Raw genomic sequence first — 19,576 nt, 5'->3', positions numbered from 1 at the left:
ATGCACCACGAGTACCTGCAGGGGCTGGCCCCCGCCGCCGGGCACGCCGTCGGGCTGGCGCACCACCAGTGGCTGCCCAGCGCCGGCACGGACTGGGGCAGCGGCGGGGGCGGCGGGGGCGCGCACCTCCCGCCCGCCGAGCACGCCAAGGGCGGCCCGCCGGGGCCCCGCGAAGAGCTGTCCGCCGCCGCCTTCCATCACCGCCCGCATCTGGTGCCGCAGCCGGCGGCGGGCGGCGCGGCGGGCGGGTGGGCGCAGGGCGGCGCGCACCACCTGCCGCCCATGTCCCCGCCGTCGGGGCAGCCGCTGCTCTACGCGCAGCCCTACGCGGGCCTCAACGGGATGCTGGGCCCGCCGGCTCCCGCGCTGCACCACGGGCTGCGCGACCCGCTGGGCGCCGAGGAGGCGGGCGGGCACGAACTGGCGGCATCGCCGCCGCCACTGGGTCCGCCCGAGCCGTCGGACGAGGACGCGCCCAGCTCCGACGACCTGGAGCAGTTCGCCAAGCAGTTCAAGCAGCGGCGGATCAAGCTGGGCTTCACGCAGGCCGACGTGGGGCTGGCGCTGGGCACCCTGTACGGGAACGTCTTCTCGCAGACCACGATCTGCCGGTTCGAGGCGCTGCAGCTGAGCTTCAAGAACATGTGCAAGCTGAAGCCGCTGCTCAACAAGTGGCTGGAGGAGACGGACTCCAGCACGGGCAGCCCCACCAACCTGGACAAGATCGCGGCGCAGGGTCGGAAGCGCAAGAAGCGGACGTCCATCGAGGTGGGCGTCAAGGGCGCCCTGGAGAACCACTTCCTCAAGTGCCCCAAGCCCTCGGCGCACGAGATCACCTCCCTGGCGGACTCCCTCCAGCTGGAGAAAGAGGTGGTGCGGGTCTGGTTCTGCAACCGGCGGCAGAAGGAGAAGCGGATGACGCCGGCCGGGGTCCCGCACCCCCCGATGGAGGACGTTTACGCACAGGCGGACACGTCGCCGCTACACCACGCGCTGCCCGGCGCCGTGCAGTGACTGCCCGGGCCCCCGCGGCCCCGACGGCGGCTCGGCGGGCGGCGGGGGACGCGCTTTAATTTATTCTCAGACTGGCCCGGCCGCCCGGTCCGCGCCCCGCGCTCTATTTATTCTCCCGCCGGAGCCGCCGCGGCCGCCGCAGCAGTAGCCAAAGGTTTGCGATCTCTAATTTATTCCCCTCCTCGCGCGGCCGGGGGGACGCTTCGACACCATTTCCCGGCCCGTCTCTATTTATTTCTAACCGTGCGCGGAGCTCGCACCCTCCCGTTGGTGGGTTCGGTCCGGTCCCATCCCCTTGGGTTTCGGTTTTTGTTTGTATCTCTATTGCAAAACCAATGTAGACTGCGAGGGTACGTTTCTATTTATGTTATAGTAAATATTTTATTACTTACATAAACCATTTACCCAGGAACCGGTCTCGTGTCGTCTTTGCAGGCTGCGCGCCCGGCCGGGAGCGGGGCGGCCGTCGGGGCCGGGGCCGGTGGCGTTGCCTTCGCGGGGCCCCGCCGAGCCCCCCGTGCCGCCCGCGGAGCCCCGTTCCCGAGGCCCCCGGTGTCCCCGGTGCCCCGGTTCGCACCAGCGGCGCTCGGCGGGGTTTGCCCGCCCGGTAACGCGCTTTGCGGAGCCGCTGCCCTGCGGGGATGCGCTCGTGCCCTGCACTGTCCGCGCACCTTCCGCGGTGTTTTAATGATCCGAAGGGAACTCTCCGCAGTTTGAGCAGAAAAGGGCCCGCACGTAACTTTCCTCCTGCGTGTCGCAGAGGTAATACATGCACACCGGTGTTGTAGATTCCACTCAAACCACACTCTCCGGTTGTCCGATGTCACCAACTTTCCCTTTCGTGGTTTCATGCCCGAATATTTTGCGGTTATGCCAAGGAAGGCTGAAAATTTAGTTTTTGCATTATGAGTTCCTGGAAGAATGATCCTGCATCTCTACTTTAAACTTTCTCTTACAGCATCAAGAAAAGTCGCATGTGGGGATTGTGTTTGCCTTTGCAGGTTCCTGGATTCCTGCGGCGTTTTGTCTGTTGGGAGAACTTTTGAAATATGGGCCCATACAGAGCTCTTGCACTGATGAAATACTTCATCGAAATCTGGTAGTAAAGGACCTAATTCTTTCTTTTAGTTGGCAGAGAATTTTCCAATGTTCTCAGACACCTGGCACTTGATAGTTTCCCCACTTAAATCAGTACAAAATATGTGCTGTGAAAACAGCAGCTTTAAAAGAGATTTTTTTAGCAAAAGCAGTGCATCCTGAATAGCAATTCGTGTATACTTTTTTAATAGATATAAAAATTTATAACATCTCAAATGTAACTTACGCTTAAAAATTTATACTTAAAAATTCTTGTCTTCAATGTGGTTTGATTTTGTTGCATTTTGTGCCTTGGGTGAGGGGTGAATACTGCTTGTCTAAGCAATGATGCATTTACCATTGATAATGTTATAACTTACTCCATTCTCAATGTCTCTTAAAATGTAGGTATTCTACATCAGCTAATATAGGACTATCAAATTCTCATTCAAAATTACAGTAAACTGATTTTTGAGATTTTAAAATAAAGTCACTTTGAGCAGTTATTTCATCAAGTACTCTGTAAAGAAATGTTTCACTTTATGGTACAAACAAGCTAGCAAATGCTGCAGGTTAGGATATTAATAACTTCCCGTGGCATGCAGAGCATAATAAGAAAACTCACTTAGAGGATTCAGTGTGTAGTGTGTGTTTTGTTAGCTTTTGTTACAGACTTAGCTTCCTTTTTTGTAATGAGACTGGTTTTTATAGAGGAGCACAGAATTTTGGAGCTGTTGTAGAGATCCCGAATTCAAAAAGTTTTGCTATTTTTACTGAATATTTACTAATTTCCAAATAGCTGAGTAGATGTAGTAGCTTAGATGATGCATTCCAGTAAAAAGGTAAAGGAGGATGATGATTCAAGGGTTTGAGACAATGTATCATGATGGCATTTAAATTAATTTCCAACTCTGAAAATCTGTCTTTAGCTGTTCTCTTGTGTGTTCCCCACACATGTACTATTGTGTTTAGTGTTTGGTCATGCTGTAACTGCAGCCTTTGCTTAAGAATTTCTGTATAACAGCAAGGCTTTAAGGGAAGAAGAAACAAAATCATAAATTAACAACAGAGGGTTTATTTGTTTGCTTGTTTCTTAAAGAAAACAAACTCTTGTTTGCATTGAATGGTTAATTGTGCTGCTTTTCTATACTAGGAGTCTTTTCAGTAGCCTCTTCATTCTGAACTAACCTGAATGGCAAACAGGATTTATATCGATACTCAGAAGGGAAGGGTCAGTTTTCACATTGTGTTCTCCTAATGGATGAGATGTGCTGTGAGTGCTGGGGAGGACGAGCACCCTTGGGTTGTTCGGTGTGTCAGATTGTATAAGGCACTGGCAGCCCCACTGCATTAGCTCTTTCGTGCTGTTGAGCAGAAAAAATAAAATACTCTGTATATCTCATTTTTGCAGTGCCGCAGTGCTCAGCTGTTCTAAAAATCAAATGCCCCAAAGGTTTGCCTCTCTTAAAATAACTTGTTAGTTTTCCTGGTCAGGGATTAAATAGCAATTACTGGAGGGAGGACTTTATTTTTTCCCCGCTGGTTGTTTCTCACTAAGGTGAAAGCGTGAGCTTATACTACTATTTCAGTACTAAAGCACAGGGAAGGTAGGACCGTGGTGTTGGTACATTAAAGAAAAGCAGATGTACAAATGCTTGCTTAACAATGCTCAAACAAAGTGAATAGTAAATATAGAAAATAGGAAGTGTAGATAAGGAACAGGAGTTAAGCACATTGCCATTGTGAGAGGGGTTTAGGTCTGTGCTGATGGGAAATCCTTGCACTAATCCAGGAGCGCTCTGCTGCTGAGCAGTGCCTGGCCCCAGCAGATGCTCTTCAGAGCAGCTTTTGCTCTTGCATTCAGGTTGTGCTTAGTCCCGTGGTGGCACTGAGCTTTACCCATTGCGCTCGGGGCAGGTGCTCCATCAGCAGGGGCTGGAGTGACCTGCTTGCCTTGCCCACAGTCCAGAGGAGCTGGTGCCTGGCTGCTGACCCAGAGCCCACATCTCAGGCTGGTGAAGAGAGCTGAGGTGATGAGCAGAAGGTCTCTGGCCAGGTGGGGCGGTTGGCACCAGGCAAACGCATCCCTGGTATGGGCTTAGCCCTTCTGGGCTCACAGAAGGGCATAAGCCGTGTTGTGCTACCCTTACCTGGGCAGAGAGCCTGCCCGTGTGCTCCAGGTGTGTGGGAGGGCAGCTGCACTTCCCAAATACTGTCATCTTATAAATTGGTTATCAACAATTTTAAGACACTTCAGTTTTCTGTATAGCAGACAATATTCAGCAGGGTACCACTTTTTCCCTTTTATTTTTAAAAATGTGGACGGTTGCTGCTCAACTTTCTTACGTGCTTAGGAAAAGATTGTGGTGTTCCAGTATCCAACTTCTTTCCAGATTTCTTCTCTTAGACTATTATTGCTGCCACTTGCAAGGGCGAGGAGTGCTTGCTGTGTAACTGCTGAGGTGACTACAGCACAGCAGTTTGCCTGATGAGGCACAGTCACTCGTAATTAGTGATGCCGTGTTCATCTTACACTTTCCACTGAATTTGGTCTCTTCTGCCTGCTGCCCAGCCAGAGCCTGATCCCATCGCAGTGCCATGATGTGACTGTCCCCTAATGAGCTAAAGCAGCAGCTGAAATGCTGTGATCTCTTTACGTGAAAATTCAGAGCATCAGTATTAACACCATGGACTCTTGTTCCCAATTCTTCCCACTCCTACATGCTCTGTCTCCCAGAAGGAGAGATTTCAGTGCTGTCTGGTTAAGCAAATCTTTTAATTCTGTGCTAATGTTGTTTCATATATTTTACTTTTATGCTGTTTCTACCATTGGTCCCTTGGAGCTGGATCAGCTGCAAGACAGCTCAGAGCTGCCATTTCACAGGTACTGGAAGCAGGTTTGGATCCTGCCCCAGGGCAGAAGTCCACAACTCTGGAAGTGTTCCTCCTTAGCTGCCTTGTATTTTTCTTGCAGTTGAGTTGTTTGAAATGAGCATGTCCTGGCTGGTGACTCGGAGCTGGTGCTTGTGTGTGCTGAGGACGGGCACGTGGCTCCCGTGGGCTCCTGCCCTGTGTCTGCTGGGAGCAGAGCAGCCCCAGGCAGGGGCAGGAGCAAGCTGAGGTGGGGTGGGAGGTGTTCTGGTTTTAAAATGCTATTAAATATCCATAGATGACAGTGTCTGGTCTCACTAAGATTGATATTGCTGCTTTGGGAGACCTGGCCCAATGTACTTTTCTGAAATGGGAAGCTCCAAAGAACAGATTTTCTTCAGGTGTACACCGGCAAGATGTCAGCTCTGAGCATCATCGTCCCTGTTTTACGTGCATGTGCCTGTAGAGGAAACGCACAGAGAAGTAGCCTGTTAAAGTCTCTCCTGTGAACCCCCACTGTGCATTGCTGAGCTGATTTATGGGTGTTCAGCTTCGCTCCCACTTGTGATTTGTTGTGAGTGTAGGTGTGCATGTGTGCACACACAGCTCTTGCATGGGCACAGCACTAGAGATATGGCCAACTGCACTGCCTTAGTGTTCTCCCGTGTTCTTCAAGGAAGCTCTGCCCCTGGAAGTTCCCCTGTTTTCAGTTTGAACTAACAAGACCCAGTGTCCATGCCGTGCGTGGGGATTACAAGGTTGCAGAGGCAGCAGTGTTAAAGCCTATGATGCTATACACAAGATCTAATGTGCATGTTAAATCTGACCTCGTGAATATTTCACGTTCCTTGATATCACATTATTTTTGGTGTTGGGCAGATCAAGTGTTATTTCTTGTAAGCCCTGCAAAGGTGTTCTGGTTACATGGGTACCCTGGCTCATACACTGCTGAGTACTTGCTGCAAAGAAGAATGCTGTTCATGCCAAACTTCAAAAACATTTCTTTATTTTCCTCTTTCCCACCTTTCTTCTGGAGCATTCTACCTGATCAAGGCATCTGTGCAGCACCACCAGCACCCAGGCCCTGTTTCCTCCTGGACATTGGCTTCTCTCCACAGGGGCAATCTGCTTTTTATCGCTCTGCCAGATTCTCTAGGGCCAAAATGCTCAGCAGTCACTGCAGCCACAGAACAGTATTTCCTCCAGAATGTGTCCAAGCTGGCTCTTCTGTCAGCGTGTTTAAGGAAGGGGGATGGCTCACTGAAGCCGCTCGGCTCTCTCTCAGGAGCTGCACTCCAAACAGCTGCGTCCTTCAAAGTAAATGAATGAACAAGTGCACAAAAATCTTCTTGCAAATGTCACATATATGTACAAGAGTTGCCAGGTCCTCCATGGAAATGCCTGCTCTGCTCTGGGGGATCAGTAGAAGGTATGAGAGAGCCAATGGACAAATAGGCATCTTTTCATTTCACTGTCGTTTGTTGGGTTTGTTTGGGATTTTCAATTCTGTGGAAATTTGTCTTGTGTTTTTCATTACCAGGAGCTCACTGTGTAGTAGTACCTCTCACTCACACTAAAGGCTGTGCAACTTTGAGATTATACTGAATCATAAATTTGTAGCCAGACAAAATGCTGGGAAACTAATTTACACATTTGCAGGACTGGTTCTAAAGAGTCAGGCCATTACATCAGATATTTACATCACATCTTTATGTTTCAGGGTTCTTTTTAAATTGGAGAAGTTTTTTTCAGTCATATTTGAAGCTAACCTGGTGACAGACAAAATAAATCAACAGAAGGGTGGGCAGTGAGGGAGCTACAGTACATGAGGGCAATTATCAGATGTGCTACAATGGAGACAAATGCTGTTGGAGCTTCTGGGTTTTACTCCCAAGTCCCCTGTTCATTTTCTTGAGGTCTATGAGAAATGTTTTGGACTTTTTCCCCCAGTGTTTTTACTTCTCTTGAAGTGATGTCATAAATCTTTCCTTAAGTTGCAAGGGTTAATTTATACAGATTGCTGAGGGACCTCAGCAAAAAGAGCTGCAGCAGTGTGAGATGCTGCTTGTGCACACAGTGAGGAATGCAGAGGGATTTCTCAATGTCTCTGGTGGAAAGAGCATTCCCTTGTGCTGGGCTCGGTGGTGTGGTGCAGGCAGAGCTGTGCTGCAGGAACTGAGAGCTGCTCCCCTGCTCCCCCCTCTCACTGCTCTGTGTATGGGTATGTTCCTGGTCTGGGAAAAGTGCTCCTGACCCTGCTGCCCAGGGATGTGAAGAGCAGGACAGGCTGCTCTGTGTGTTGAGGATAAGTGCTGTGGAAGGCATCACCCACTGCTGGAGCTCTCTCTGGGAGCCGTGGATCTCCGCCGAGCGCAGCCGAGCCGTCCCTGCAGCTCCCGGCAGACTCGCAGCAGCACGGGGTTATTTTTACCGACATGGCCTGTGGTGCGGATCTGGCAGAGCTGTCTGGAGGAGCACTGATGTGCTGAGATGGCTGGATATTGTCCCCTGCCCTCATCCCCGCCATGTGGGGGTCAGGGTGCAACTCTGAATTTCTCCTCTTCAGGTCCAAGGTCCATGTCCCTTATACCTTTGTGTCCTCTGCAGAGCTGGGAGTGCCAGGAGCTCATGAACACTCAGCGCTCAGGACAGTTTTCATCACGTTTTTTCCACGTGATATCCCTTGATATGGGCTCAGGTGTCAGAGCATTTGGGAGCAAAGGGATGAAAACTGCTGCCAAACCTGACCTCACTCTTGCATCCCTTGCCATCTCCCCCCCAGTGCTCCCCTTGATGAGTCCAGGCCCGTGCTGTAGGGTCACAGAATGAGACAAGCAGTTGGGCTCAGGGAGTGACTTTGATCAGCTAAAAGCTGCCTGTCCCAGAGCACCGTGCAGTTCTCCACCTTCTGCCCAGGGTGGGGGCTGGCTTTGCTGCCAGAAGGGCTCTCTCCTTCCCCAACCCTGGCTTGAGGAGCAACCTCACAGGCTAGCCCAGCCTTGCAGGTGTTGGGGACAGGAGCAGGTCAGTGTCATTAAGAGGGAGAGGATTGAATCGATACCTGGAGTGTTTGATATTCTGCCTAGTGGAACACTTGTTATGTCTTTAATTAGTATTTCTAAAAGCACTATGGAATGGAAAGCAAAAGGCAGAAATAAATAGCAAGGGGTGATCAATTGGGCATGAAACCCTTGTTATTGATCACCTTTAACCTCTGCTTAAACTAATGACAGAGCTACCATTTAACTGTCCCCAGGCACAAAGTGCATCAATTGTACAAGTGCCACATAAATCATGGTGGGCTGCGGCGCATCGCGAATGGCCCCTGGGGACAGCCTGCCTATGGGGAGAGCAGGGTCCTCCTGGGGCTGGGGGGGGGCACCACCAGGGCTGGGCTGTGCTGCTGGGGCACCCTCTGAAGGTGTGCTCAGGTGAGCTGCTGCTCCCAGAACTGGTGTTTCACACAAAAAGACTCCCAAGGGCAAAGCTGCATCACAGCTCTGAGGGCAGCGCGGGGGGGTACAAATGACAGTATTTCCCCTCCATGTCTCTTTCCCCATGGAGCTCAGAGAGGATTTATGCTATTAAATTGATGCCTGCTCCTGAGCTCTGAGTACCCTGGCTGGGGCAGTGCCACTGCCACTGGGTGAGTTTGCAGAAGGACACACAGGACTGAGGTGAAACAATGAACCTGTCTCAGCAAGTGTTTGAAGCAGCAGAGATTGGGGAAGGAGTGACACAGGCACAGAAATGATCACCTTTTCCAATATGCCTTCAACTGGCTTCCTGACTCATCAGTTGTGCTGGAATTGCCCATTCCGGTTGTTATAGGGGTAAAAAACCCATAAAAATCAAGATGTACAATGGACAACAGAGTGAAGTCAGCACAGCCTTTTGAGATAACAGCAATAATATTCATTAACATTCAATCTGCAAATTATCCCTTGAAACCCCAGTCTGGAGATTTGCCAGTTTTCGACACACGACGATGTTGTCTGGTGTGTTTCCAGCACGGCAGCATTTCCAAGGCTGTGCTGGACATATGGCATCACAGAGCCATCAGCTGTATGTCCTACCATGCACAGGGCAAGGGCTGTGCCTGCCTTTTCAGGGGAATGTTTATTTATCTTTAGGATGCTGCTTCTGCAAATGCAGTTCCCCAAAGAATTGGGAGGTAATCTTTTTCTTGATGTTCCCTACTCTTCATTTTGGTGAAAGCAGAGGGCTTTTGGGGAAGCTTTCAAAAAGCTGTTTGTTTCCAGAGCTGTTAAGGAAATATTCTCACTGAGGCCTGGGGAGGGAAGTATAGGGAAAACCTTGGCATTTTGGAGGAGTCCCATTGATCAGTGTGTCTCTCTGTTTATCCCTCTTGGAGTGCTCTCAGGATCATTCCTGTGTCTGTGGGAACAAGGGAAAGGTCCTGTCTCGTCTGCTGGTGACTGGGCTGAGTGATCCTGAGCACATACTTGGCCTTCGCCCGGTGTGGCTGTGCACATCCCTGGAGGATTTTCTCAGGAGACCCTGGATTAACACACACTTTGCTTTTGTGCTGCCATTTGGAGGGTTTCTACCGAAACCTTAAAAATCATTTGGGTGTCCTCATCCATCAGCTATTGGAAACATTATTGATAATACAATCATTCCTCCTCTAGTCACTCTGTTTCACGTTTTTTTCTGCTGCCCATCCTGTAATTTGTCACTGCTGCTCCCCTGAAATGTTTAGAGATGATTGGAATCTCTCCAGGTGCAGCACGGGAGCATTGTAAAGGCAGCCCAGAGAGGGGAGTCCTCTGCATCCCTCACCACCCACACCTGCAGCTGTGGCATATGGCCACAGCTGAGGGACAGTCTGACACAGCCCTGGGGAGACTGGGCAGGCTCGATGTCTCCTTAAGTTCTGGTCAGGACTGGGGCTCTGGTCTGTTCCAGGGGGCCCCCACTCTGGAGCGTCACTATTTTGGGTCTCTGAAGCACCTTGTCCCCTCAGCTCTGGGTACTTCATGGAGGCCTGGACAATATGTGGTTCCCCAGGCATGTCTGCTGACCCTGGCGACTGGGCTGCTGTGGGAGAAGCACGAGCCAGCAGAACTCCAACTGTCATTGCCCCCATGGTCTCCAGGGATGAGGACTCCATCTCTGCCCTGGGCAGCCTGTGCCAAGGCTTGTATTGATACAGGCAGTGCTGCTGCTCCTTCATCAATGGAATAAACCATTAGCTTTAGGGTAGTAGTTTGCTTCCACTCTCTAGGGGGTCCTAAGACCTGGGAATCTCAGAGCAGAGGGACGGTGAGTGCTGTCCCTCAGAATCCTCACTGGGCCCTGCTCTTGCCACAAAAGATTCACCTGGATGCTGGTGGTGGCCACAGGGGACACCAGCGGCTGCTGGTCTGGCAGAGGGAGCATCTCAGTGTACAATAAAATCTTCTTTCATGTCAGTCCAGAGGGGCAGAGCTCCCCACTGACAGCAGCTGCACTGAGAGCTTGGCATGGATTTGCATAGACGAAATGATTTCTCCTGCCATTCATTCAGTCTTTCTGTCTGCCAGCTTCCCTGCTCCTCTCTGGAATCTGGGTCCACACAGGGAGCATTCAGCCGACTACAGCTCTTTACTGAGCATTGCTTTGCACAGATGTCCCCAAGCAATTCCATGAATTGTTGCTCTATAGACACTAAGCTGTTTGGGAAAACATTTCAGATAACTGTCCTACGCATTGGGGCGATTGAATTAATGGCATTTGAATGGTCAAAAAGATAGTGTGAATTGGAAACAATGCTGTCCCTGTCACAGGCGGCAGGAGAATTCCAGCTGGTATTTTCATTGTTAATGAGCAAGCACAGGGTGCTGTGTGGCCTCAATACCTTGGAAGGGGCTGGAGAAATGCACAAACAAGCCTGTCACTTCCCCTTCTGGACTTTCCAAATGCCAGGGAAGGAATGCTTTTCAAACTGTCTTTCAGAGCTCCACAAGTGAGACACTGTACCTCGGCTGTGGGGAGGGAAGGAAAGGGACAGTGGTGATAGTTGCCCAGGTGTGTGTTGCCAGACAACCATGATGTTCACCAAGTTCAGGAGCTCCCCCACTCTTGGGCGCCAAGGTAACACCTCTGCCTGAGAATGCCCCCAAAGGTGGGAGCAAGCGGATGGGGAGTCCCACGCAGTGGCAGGCACTGCTTCAAGAGGTGCTTGGCAGTCAGGAGAGCTTTGCTGCATTTGGGCTTGGCAGAGCACAGCCATCCCAACCATACATCATCCAGAGGAATGGGCACTTGGGTAACACATTAGAATAATACATCATTAAAGCACCGTTGCTATGGTGATATATTAGGGCAATACATCATTAGATACCTTCCATTGATGATGTATTACTCCAAACATGGCTCCTGCCAACACCAGCACAAGGGCCACAGGGGAAGTCTTGTCTTTTTGCAGAAATTCTACCCTTTCTCTAAGGAAAAAAATCCCAGCATAATGGCTTCATCCAGAAGACATTGGGCAGGGGCTGGCCCCTCTCTCCTGAGGCCCTTTACTGTGACTTGCTCCATGCTGAGCCTCGTGCTGTTTTCTGGGGACCCGTACCTGCATTTTAGTGCACGTGGGCAAAAGGACCTGCCAGTGCCTGCCAGGCAGAGGGACAGGATTGTCCCAGCCCTGCTGAGCTACAGGGGCTGAGGCATTCATGGGTGTCTCCTGCATGGAGGGCAAGACCCTCCGGCGAGGGGGCTGCTCTGGGTCTGTGCTGTGCATGGCCATCACACTGTGCTCTCACACAGGGGCTGGGGCTGCATGGGGCTGAACCACACACCAAGGAAACTCGTCCTTTCCTGGTACCCAAGCAGCCAAACATGCTGGTGTCATGTGCTGGTGCCCAGGCTCATGGCAGAGGAGACAGATGGACCCAAAATGGAGCTCAGGGCAAGGGTGACTGCTGCTGCTCACCTTCCCATAAGCCACATTGCGTGCTGTCAGCTGGGCTTGATTCCCTTGGAACACTTTTCCCATGCTCTTCCCCTCAGCCCTGAGGGACCCTAGCCCCAGCCTGGAATGACACCAAAAAATTGAGCCCAGGAGAGGTTCCAGCCAGCTGGGTCCTCAGCACCCCTGGGGTCTTTGCAGGGCTGCACTCTTTTCAGCTCAGCTAAATAAATTGCTTCAGAGAGCAGTTTGGGAAAGCAGGTTGCTTTCACTGCAAAGCATGCAGTGTGCATCAGATATAATTTGATTTTAATTAGTGGACAAGAAAGTAGCATAGTTAATAAAGTATGCACTGCCTTTTGCAGGGATACCAGTGCTGAATGCCTGGAAAATGCAACTAAATCAGAAAGACCAGCACAAGGTGAGCTAAGGCTGACTGTGCCTGGGTGGTGGCATTGTAAACAGAGTACCAGGAGAGATCCCCAACTCCTGTGATGTCCCCTGGTCAGGATCACAGCAGAAAAGCAGTTTGTGGGCTCATGCTGTTATTTGGTGTGGAGATGCCCCAGAAACCTCAGTCAGTGTTGTGTGCCATCTGCATCCAGGGGCTTTTCAGCTGGCTGCTGAGGAAGCACTGGCTCCCCTGCCTGCTCTGAGCTCGAGCACTGGGAAAGGTGCAGGTGCCCATTGCTTCCCTCCCTGACTTTTTCTTGTGCCTTAAGGGCTCTCAGTGCCTGCACCCTTTCCTTCATAGGGCACAGCTGTGACAGGCTTGCTCCTGGATCCTCCCATCTCCAGCACTGCTTAGGGGATGCAGGTTCACAAGCAGCCTTGGATGCAGCTGCTCATACACAGAAGCTTGTGTTTGGGTAGCAGGTCTTCTGGGCTCCATTCCCAACAGTGTGGGCTCGTGGTTAGACCACTTAAGAGCCAGGCTGCCCCCACATCACCCTGCAGATACACACTTCCTTCCCCTGAAATCTCTGTGGGAGCAGAGTCTGCCCACTGAGGGCAGAGGGGCAAGAATAAGAGGTTGGTTGTGCAGACTTGAAGTATGATAAATAACATCCCCTGGAACTGCCCTGCTGCTGGTTCCCAGTCATCATAACAATCTGTGAGACAGTTTAGGAAAGCAAGCCTGTGTCTGCCCTTGATGCCAATGCTTTTAAGGGTTCAACGTGCTGCCCCGCTCCCAGGCACCATCTGCAGTGCTCTAAGCCAGGGCCGCTTTTAGCTTCTCAATCAATTGGATTCAATTAAGTAATAACATGAGCCTATGGGTAGAGCAGTGATTGCTTATCCCTTCATCAGCAAATTCTCCCCAGGTAGGACAGAAGGGTTTGTATCCCCTGGATGGAAATTGGGGTGCAAGCCCCTATGAACCCTCTGCCACTGGGGCTCCCAGGAGAGGGGATGAGCTGAGGTGGGACTGCCCAGCACTGCTGGCTCTGGCAGGAGCAGCCACCCTGGGAGGCTGAGGGACTGATATTTAAAGCACTGTTTTCACTCTGTCGTCAGTGCCATGTTCCCACCCTGACACATCTGGGAGCAAGTGTTTCAGGGAGGCTGTGGGCATCTTAGAGAAGCAGAGCTGTCTCTGCCACTGTCCCCCTGCTCCATGGCCACAGGATGCACGGGGCACCTCGGCTCTCTGAGGCCAGACCTGGCTGTGAGGGATTTCAGACATCAATAAACATCACTGTCAAAAAGGACAGGAAAAGGTTATTTATCAGAAAACAGGCCAAAAAGTAAGATTGCAGCAGGGGTGACATGTGCTGCGGCCATGCTGCCAGGGCAGCATGTGGTGGCTCAGAGGGGTCAGAGCCAGCGCTGCATCCCCACACCACTGATCACCACGGCTCGTCTTGGCAGCCCCACGCTGTGCCTGGGGCCAGGCTGGTGCCACCAGCCATGGCAGCGGCCCGATGTTTCTCTCGCTTTCCCCGGTGCAATTAGGACTCTGTAGGAGTGACAGTCTCCTCGGAGCAAGCCAGTCTTGGAGGGAGCTGAGGTTGCAGAGCGAGCGCAGCTGCCCTGTAGTGTTCCCCGATCGCTGGGCTCCCAGGCTCAGGGAGCTGCTGTCTCTGTGCAGAGACCAGGGGCTCTTTGTCTGCTGGGACTGCAGGAAACTCTGCGTGTGTGTGAGCGTGCATGTGTGTGACATGGGGGGGATTTGAGAACAGTGTTTTACAAAACAAGAACAGCTGAGGTTATTAATTTTCAAGATAACACCAGCAAGAACACTGAGTAGCTGTTGAATTGTTGATCATTCTCTGGTGACTGTAGTAAAGATGTTCATGTGCCGTGTTCACCTGTGGCCTCGTGCTCTGCTGCCACGGGTGATGCACAGGCAGTCTTGGGGCTGTGTGTGGGACTGGCTGCAGCCTCACTGCCCTCAGCTGGGCTGAGCCCGGCAGGCGGGGGGGAGGATGCCCCGGTGCCACAGACCTGGGCTCAGGAGTGGCACAGGGGACAGGCACAGGACATCTGGTGGTACTCCTGATGCTGGAGTTGTTCCTGGAGGAGCACATAACCCACTAAGGCCTCAGGGATGCCCTCAGCACATCCCTGGCACAGCTGGGAGGTTTTGCATCCTTCAAACCTGTCCTGACGCTACAGTTCAAGGTACAGCCCCAGTGCTCTACCCTCCCTCTCCCATCGCCTACCTCTGATTAGAGCCCTCAGAACAAACCTGCTAATGCCTTTCCCAAGCTCTCGCCCCCACACTTTTGCCATATAAATCACTATAATTAAAGCGTTTGGAAAATGCTTTGGGAGCCCAGACAAGCATCCCCGCATGCTACACACCCAGCTCGGCAAGCCCGACTTCCTGCTGCACCCACCCTGCTGCCCCGGGCACTGCATCCCTTCCCTCCCAAAACACCCAGCAGGACAGGAGAGAGGACCGTTCCCAGGCTGTGCTTGCCCCGGGCTGCCTTCGGCTCAGCACCTGGCTGAGGCAGAGCACCGAGCAGAGAAGGGCCAGAGAGATGGGACGGGGCCCCTGCTGGCCCCTGGCACCACAAGGCAAGGCCTTCTGTGAGGGGAGACAAGGGTGCTGGGACTCCTGGGGGAATCACTGCTGTTCACACCTCTCTGTCACCAGCTCAGAGAACCAGTGCTCTCCCCTGGCTGCTGACACCTGGATGTAGAGAAACCCAGGGAGAAAGCCCCGTTGAGAGGGCATGGAGGGCATGGAGGGCACAGCACACTCCACCTGCCACCGGCCCTTCTGCTAATCACGGGAGAATGATCCCCCAGACCAATCCACAGCCCCCTTCTCTCCAATGCAGAGGAGGCAGCGGAGGTGGCCCCTGGTGGAGCAGGCATGGCTGGTGGAGCCTGGGCAGGAGGGCAGGGCTGCTCCAGGGACTGGCAAAGCCTGCCAGGATGGTCACAGCTTTTCCCCCAAGCACAGCTCCAAGGGGTAGGAGCAGGTTACATCCTGCCCTGAACCGAGGCATAAGGAGCCCAAGAGGTTTTGGCCCATCTGTTTAACTTGGAGCAGAACAGTCCTTCAGGAGCTGGTGCAAGCCACCACCTGGGGAAGAAGAGCCATATTTCAGGCCATGGGCAGCAGCATCCATCAGTGAGGCCCTGGAGTGAAGGTCAAAGCAATTACGTGAGGAGACAAAGGCAAAAGCAAAGGGAAGGAGTGGAGCAGCAGGCAAGGAGACCAGAGCTACCTGTGTGGGAGCAGTGCGGACAGGCAGTGGCTCTAAGGAGCCCCAGGGACATGGCCAACCAGTCACGGTGGCCCAAGCAGAGCAGTTCCTGGCACAGGGTAAGCTTCTCAGGACACCGGTGTCCGTGCACAGTGTGGCTCCTGATCTCACATCCCTGGATCCACCATCACCTGGTGGCCTGGCCCCCTCCTGGTCTTTCTCCAGTGACCCCCCATGACCACTTTTGACAGCATTCCCAGGCCCCTCGTCCCCACTCTTGAGCTCCACAGCTCTCTGCCTAATCTCTTCCAGCTGATCCTCTGCCCATTTGTCTCCCTCTCTCCCACTGTGCTCAACTGGCACCAGCTGTGCCCTGTGCCAGGAATATTTGAGTCACCTGGACATTCCTGTTCTGTTCCCAAGAGCCCCGCTGCTCCCCAGTGGCAGCACTGCTGTCCCTGCCATGGCAGCCCACAGTGAGGGCACCTCCTGCCCAGCACCACGGCTGCTGCAGCTGTTGCAGGCTGGGGAGCCAAACACCGTGGCCTGTCCGCAGCGTTCAGCTCCAGAGAAAGGTGCTGGTTCCCCTCCACCTCTGTGCTGACTGGCAGTAGCTGGTGGCTGGGCTGCAGGCAGCACCTTCTGCCAAGCGGCTGCTGTCCCAGCTGTGCCAGATGATCACCCCATCCCTGCCCACCTGCACCAGGATGGCCGTGCAGGGGCACTGCCACATCCCCTGCACCTTGGCGCTCTCCCTTTCCTTTCCCAGGCACCCAACAAGATCGAGACCCACACATGAGGGTCTGTGACTGTCTTTGAACAGTAGCCATTGGGGGCATTTCACAGGCTGACAAAGCCTGTTGCCATGGGAAGGCCTGTGGTTTGCTGCCACTTTTCGTTCCCCAGCAGAGAGGGTTCAGCAGGCCTGCTCTCTGCGCAGAGCTCAGCCCCACTCCCAGATCCTGTTCAGCATGTATTTTTCACCTTTTAATGAAAGCAGCTGAACTGTCTGAAGTTGCCTCTCAACTCTTCTCCGGGGGTTGGATGGCCAAGAAATGATTGACGCATTTAATAGAGGCAGTGGGTGCAGAGGAATTTGGCAGGAGCCCAGGCTCATGATACACTGCCGTTCCTGCTCAGGTTTTCTGAGCTCCTGCTCTCTCAGAACACACTGTCCTACGCGAGAGTACTGCACTCTGGCTGGGCAGCTGTGAGCTCAGGAGTCCTGGGAACAGGGCAGGGTCTGAGCCGTAGGGATGGGGGGGGAAAAGCTTGGGGCAGGGACTGGCTGTGCAGGGGCTGTGGCACATAGCCCTGAGCACAAGCCAGGGAAGCTGAGCCTCTCTCAGTGCCTTTTTGGGCTTTCTACTGTTTTGAGCTGTAAGGGGTTTGTCCCCCCACTGAATATGTACAGCAGATACTTGCCTGGTTTTGCATATACACGCTCATGTGTGAATCTGCATATGAGGGTTTTTTTCTTACATTTCCTGGAGAGAAACCCCCTTACCATGCATGGACTAGTTTGGGACCAGCCCACACAGATTGCATTCAGCACACATACCTGTGCATGCATGCTCCTAAACACACTTGTGTGCACACGTATGTGCTCACACACACCTGCAGGTGCTCACCCTGCTCCATGTCCCACACCTGAGTGCTGGCATGGACCCTGTGACACCCACATGCAATGCAGGTGTCAGTTGGAATGAACCCACCACTTGGCAGTAAGTAACAGTTGCTACAGCCTTTCTTTTGCACAAGAACACTGTGTCAGCCAACTCCAAGGTTTAGGCCAGCACAAACTGAAGGTTTTCCTCTCTGCAGCCTTCTGGGAGGTATCAGAGCGTGACCCTTGGCCATTTCCTAAGCTCAGGAGCAGGGTTAGGAACAAAGGAACAAAGCTGCCTGTCAGTGCCTGACCACGGGGTCTGACCTTAGTTTAGCTTTGTCCCATTGAAAGACACCATGAAGGCAGTGCTAATATTACTAATATCTCTCCCTTAGGTATTTTCAGAGGGACACCCATTCCAGATATCCCTAGAGTGATTTCCAGGAGCATGCTAGATAATGGGTTTCTTGTGCATTCAGTGTGTACATTGCTCATCCCCTGGAGCTTCCCTTCTCCTGCAGATATAAAGGGCAATTTGTAGAGCTTACAAAGGCTTATGAAAATATCATTGTGAAAGGGTGACATAAACACCTGAACAGAAAAGAATAGAAAATATTTGTCTCATTAAGCAGAGTCTTGTTTCCTCTTCCGTGTGTCTTCTTCCCATAGGAGGATAACAGTCATTTATTATCATGTGTGGAAAGAAAAGCCTCACTCCTTGGAGGATGTGCTGGTTTCTGCGAAGCCGGCTCTGCTCTGAGGCGGGCGGGCTGGGAGCGAGCATGCCTGGTGCTCAGAGGCCTGGCACATTCCTTCAAATAACACCAAAAGAGCAGCATTATCTGAAAGCAGCACAGCCTGAGCCCCATTTGTGTGGCCACAGCCCGTGTGGGCTGGAACACAGCGCGGGCTATTAGCATGTAATGAACACAACAATTACTCTGTAAGGGGGAGAAAGGGTTAGGGCCAGGCAGATTTTTAAGAATAAAGGCTTGTTTGGGAGAATTATTCACTAGGTCCCTGCTGTAGGTGGACGGCAGCAGATTAGAAGGAAACATTATCTCTCAGGGCAAGTTCAGAAGGACAAATGAAGCCAAACTGGCACGGGATGAGAGTCTCAATACATTATTCTCTTTGCTCTACAAATCTGTGAGAACAAAGTGCCCAGTGTAAATGCTTACTAGGGCCTTTTCTACCCCTGTAGGACCACAAAAGTTCAACATGAGACGGAGGGCCACGTGTTGGCTGTTAGTCCACTACAAAGAGCATTTGAGTTTAGAATTTAGAGTCTCATAAAAACATTATTGTCTGCATCCTGGACATTTGTTTGTTAGGGTAATACGGACCGAAAAAATGTGCCCATCTGCACAGCTGTGTGCCTCATCAGCCTTACCATGGCTGGTCCACCTCAGCAGCTACCTCAGGCCAGCCAACCCCCAGCCTGGCCTCACCCTATGGACAGTCCCTGAGCCTCAGCATCAGCACCAGTCCTGTCATGTTTGAAGGTGAAGAAGGATTGTTGCCCTAAAGAACATTTGGCCTGTTGTGTTTTATTGTGGCAGGAGGTTGCCCCTTGCCCAGGGGCCTCTCACCCAACACAGAGTGAGGCACAGGTGCCCTGAAACCTCCATTGACATTTCTGGCTCTGCTCTATTCACATGTCTGTAGTTTATATGTTCTCCAGGTTTGAGGCAAGGAAGAAGTTTATGTCCAAGTGAAAATACCAATGACCACAGAGGTCTTGACTTCCTCTGCCCCAGGGGTCACAATTTGTCTCTCAGGAATACCCAGGAATCTTTCCCCTCAGCACTCCTCTGCCATCAGGAGGCCCTGGACGGGGGGGAGCCTCCTTGCTAAGGCTGCTGTGGCTCAGCCTCCCCAGGACTGACATGCCAAAACCCAGCTAGAGCTGCTGAACTTGGCCTTGGCTCTCTGAGTGAAGTGCAGTGGATGGCAGCATGCAGGCAATCAGAACACAGGATTTGACAGTCCCTCCTGGACTTGCAGCCTGGAATAAACAAAATCATGGACAAGCATTCATGAGTACATCTATGACACTTCTGGGTTGTAAGCTGCTTGCTGCCTTCCTGGTTTAGAACAATTTTGACAAAAAACATCCATATGATTTTGATATGGTTAAGCCCATGGCCAGGCTTTATAAGACACTTGGCAATCTGTGGGACAGTTTTAGAAGCATTTTGTTTTGCATTTGGATTGTCTTCCAGCTAACAAGATGATCAGCTTCGGGGTGAGTCAGTACTGGGAGGAAGGTTTTAAGGACTTTTGCAGCAGGAGACGAGGGACTCAGCTGGGCCACCCCAGGTCTGCGGCTGCCCCAGGATGCTGCCAGGAGCTGCAGGCACAGACACAGTTCAGAGCAATCTGCATCCCCCTCAGATCTGTTTGTCCTCCCAGCCCTCCAAGACA

General features: G+C 52.2%; 1 protein-coding gene across 1 annotated transcript; it reads left to right on the top strand.

Moving 5' to 3' along the window:
* POU3F1 (POU class 3 homeobox 1) lies at positions 1–19,576 on the top strand. Its single transcript, XM_027669122.1, has 3 exons — positions 1–1,168; positions 12,241–12,296; positions 19,375–19,576. The coding sequence occupies exon 1, from the start codon at positions 1–3 to the stop codon at positions 1,012–1,014; it is 1,014 nt and encodes a 337-aa protein (XP_027524923.1). The 3' UTR covers positions 1,015–1,168; positions 12,241–12,296; positions 19,375–19,576.

Source organism: Corapipo altera, unplaced genomic scaffold (assembly GCF_003945725.1).
Source record: "Corapipo altera isolate COAL_440 unplaced genomic scaffold, ASM394572v1 297b, whole genome shotgun sequence".
NCBI classification, from domain to species: Eukaryota; Metazoa; Chordata; class Aves; order Passeriformes; family Pipridae; genus Corapipo; species Corapipo altera.
The sequence above is the reverse complement of the archived record's forward strand: the minus strand, read 5'-3'. Positions and strand labels throughout refer to the sequence as shown.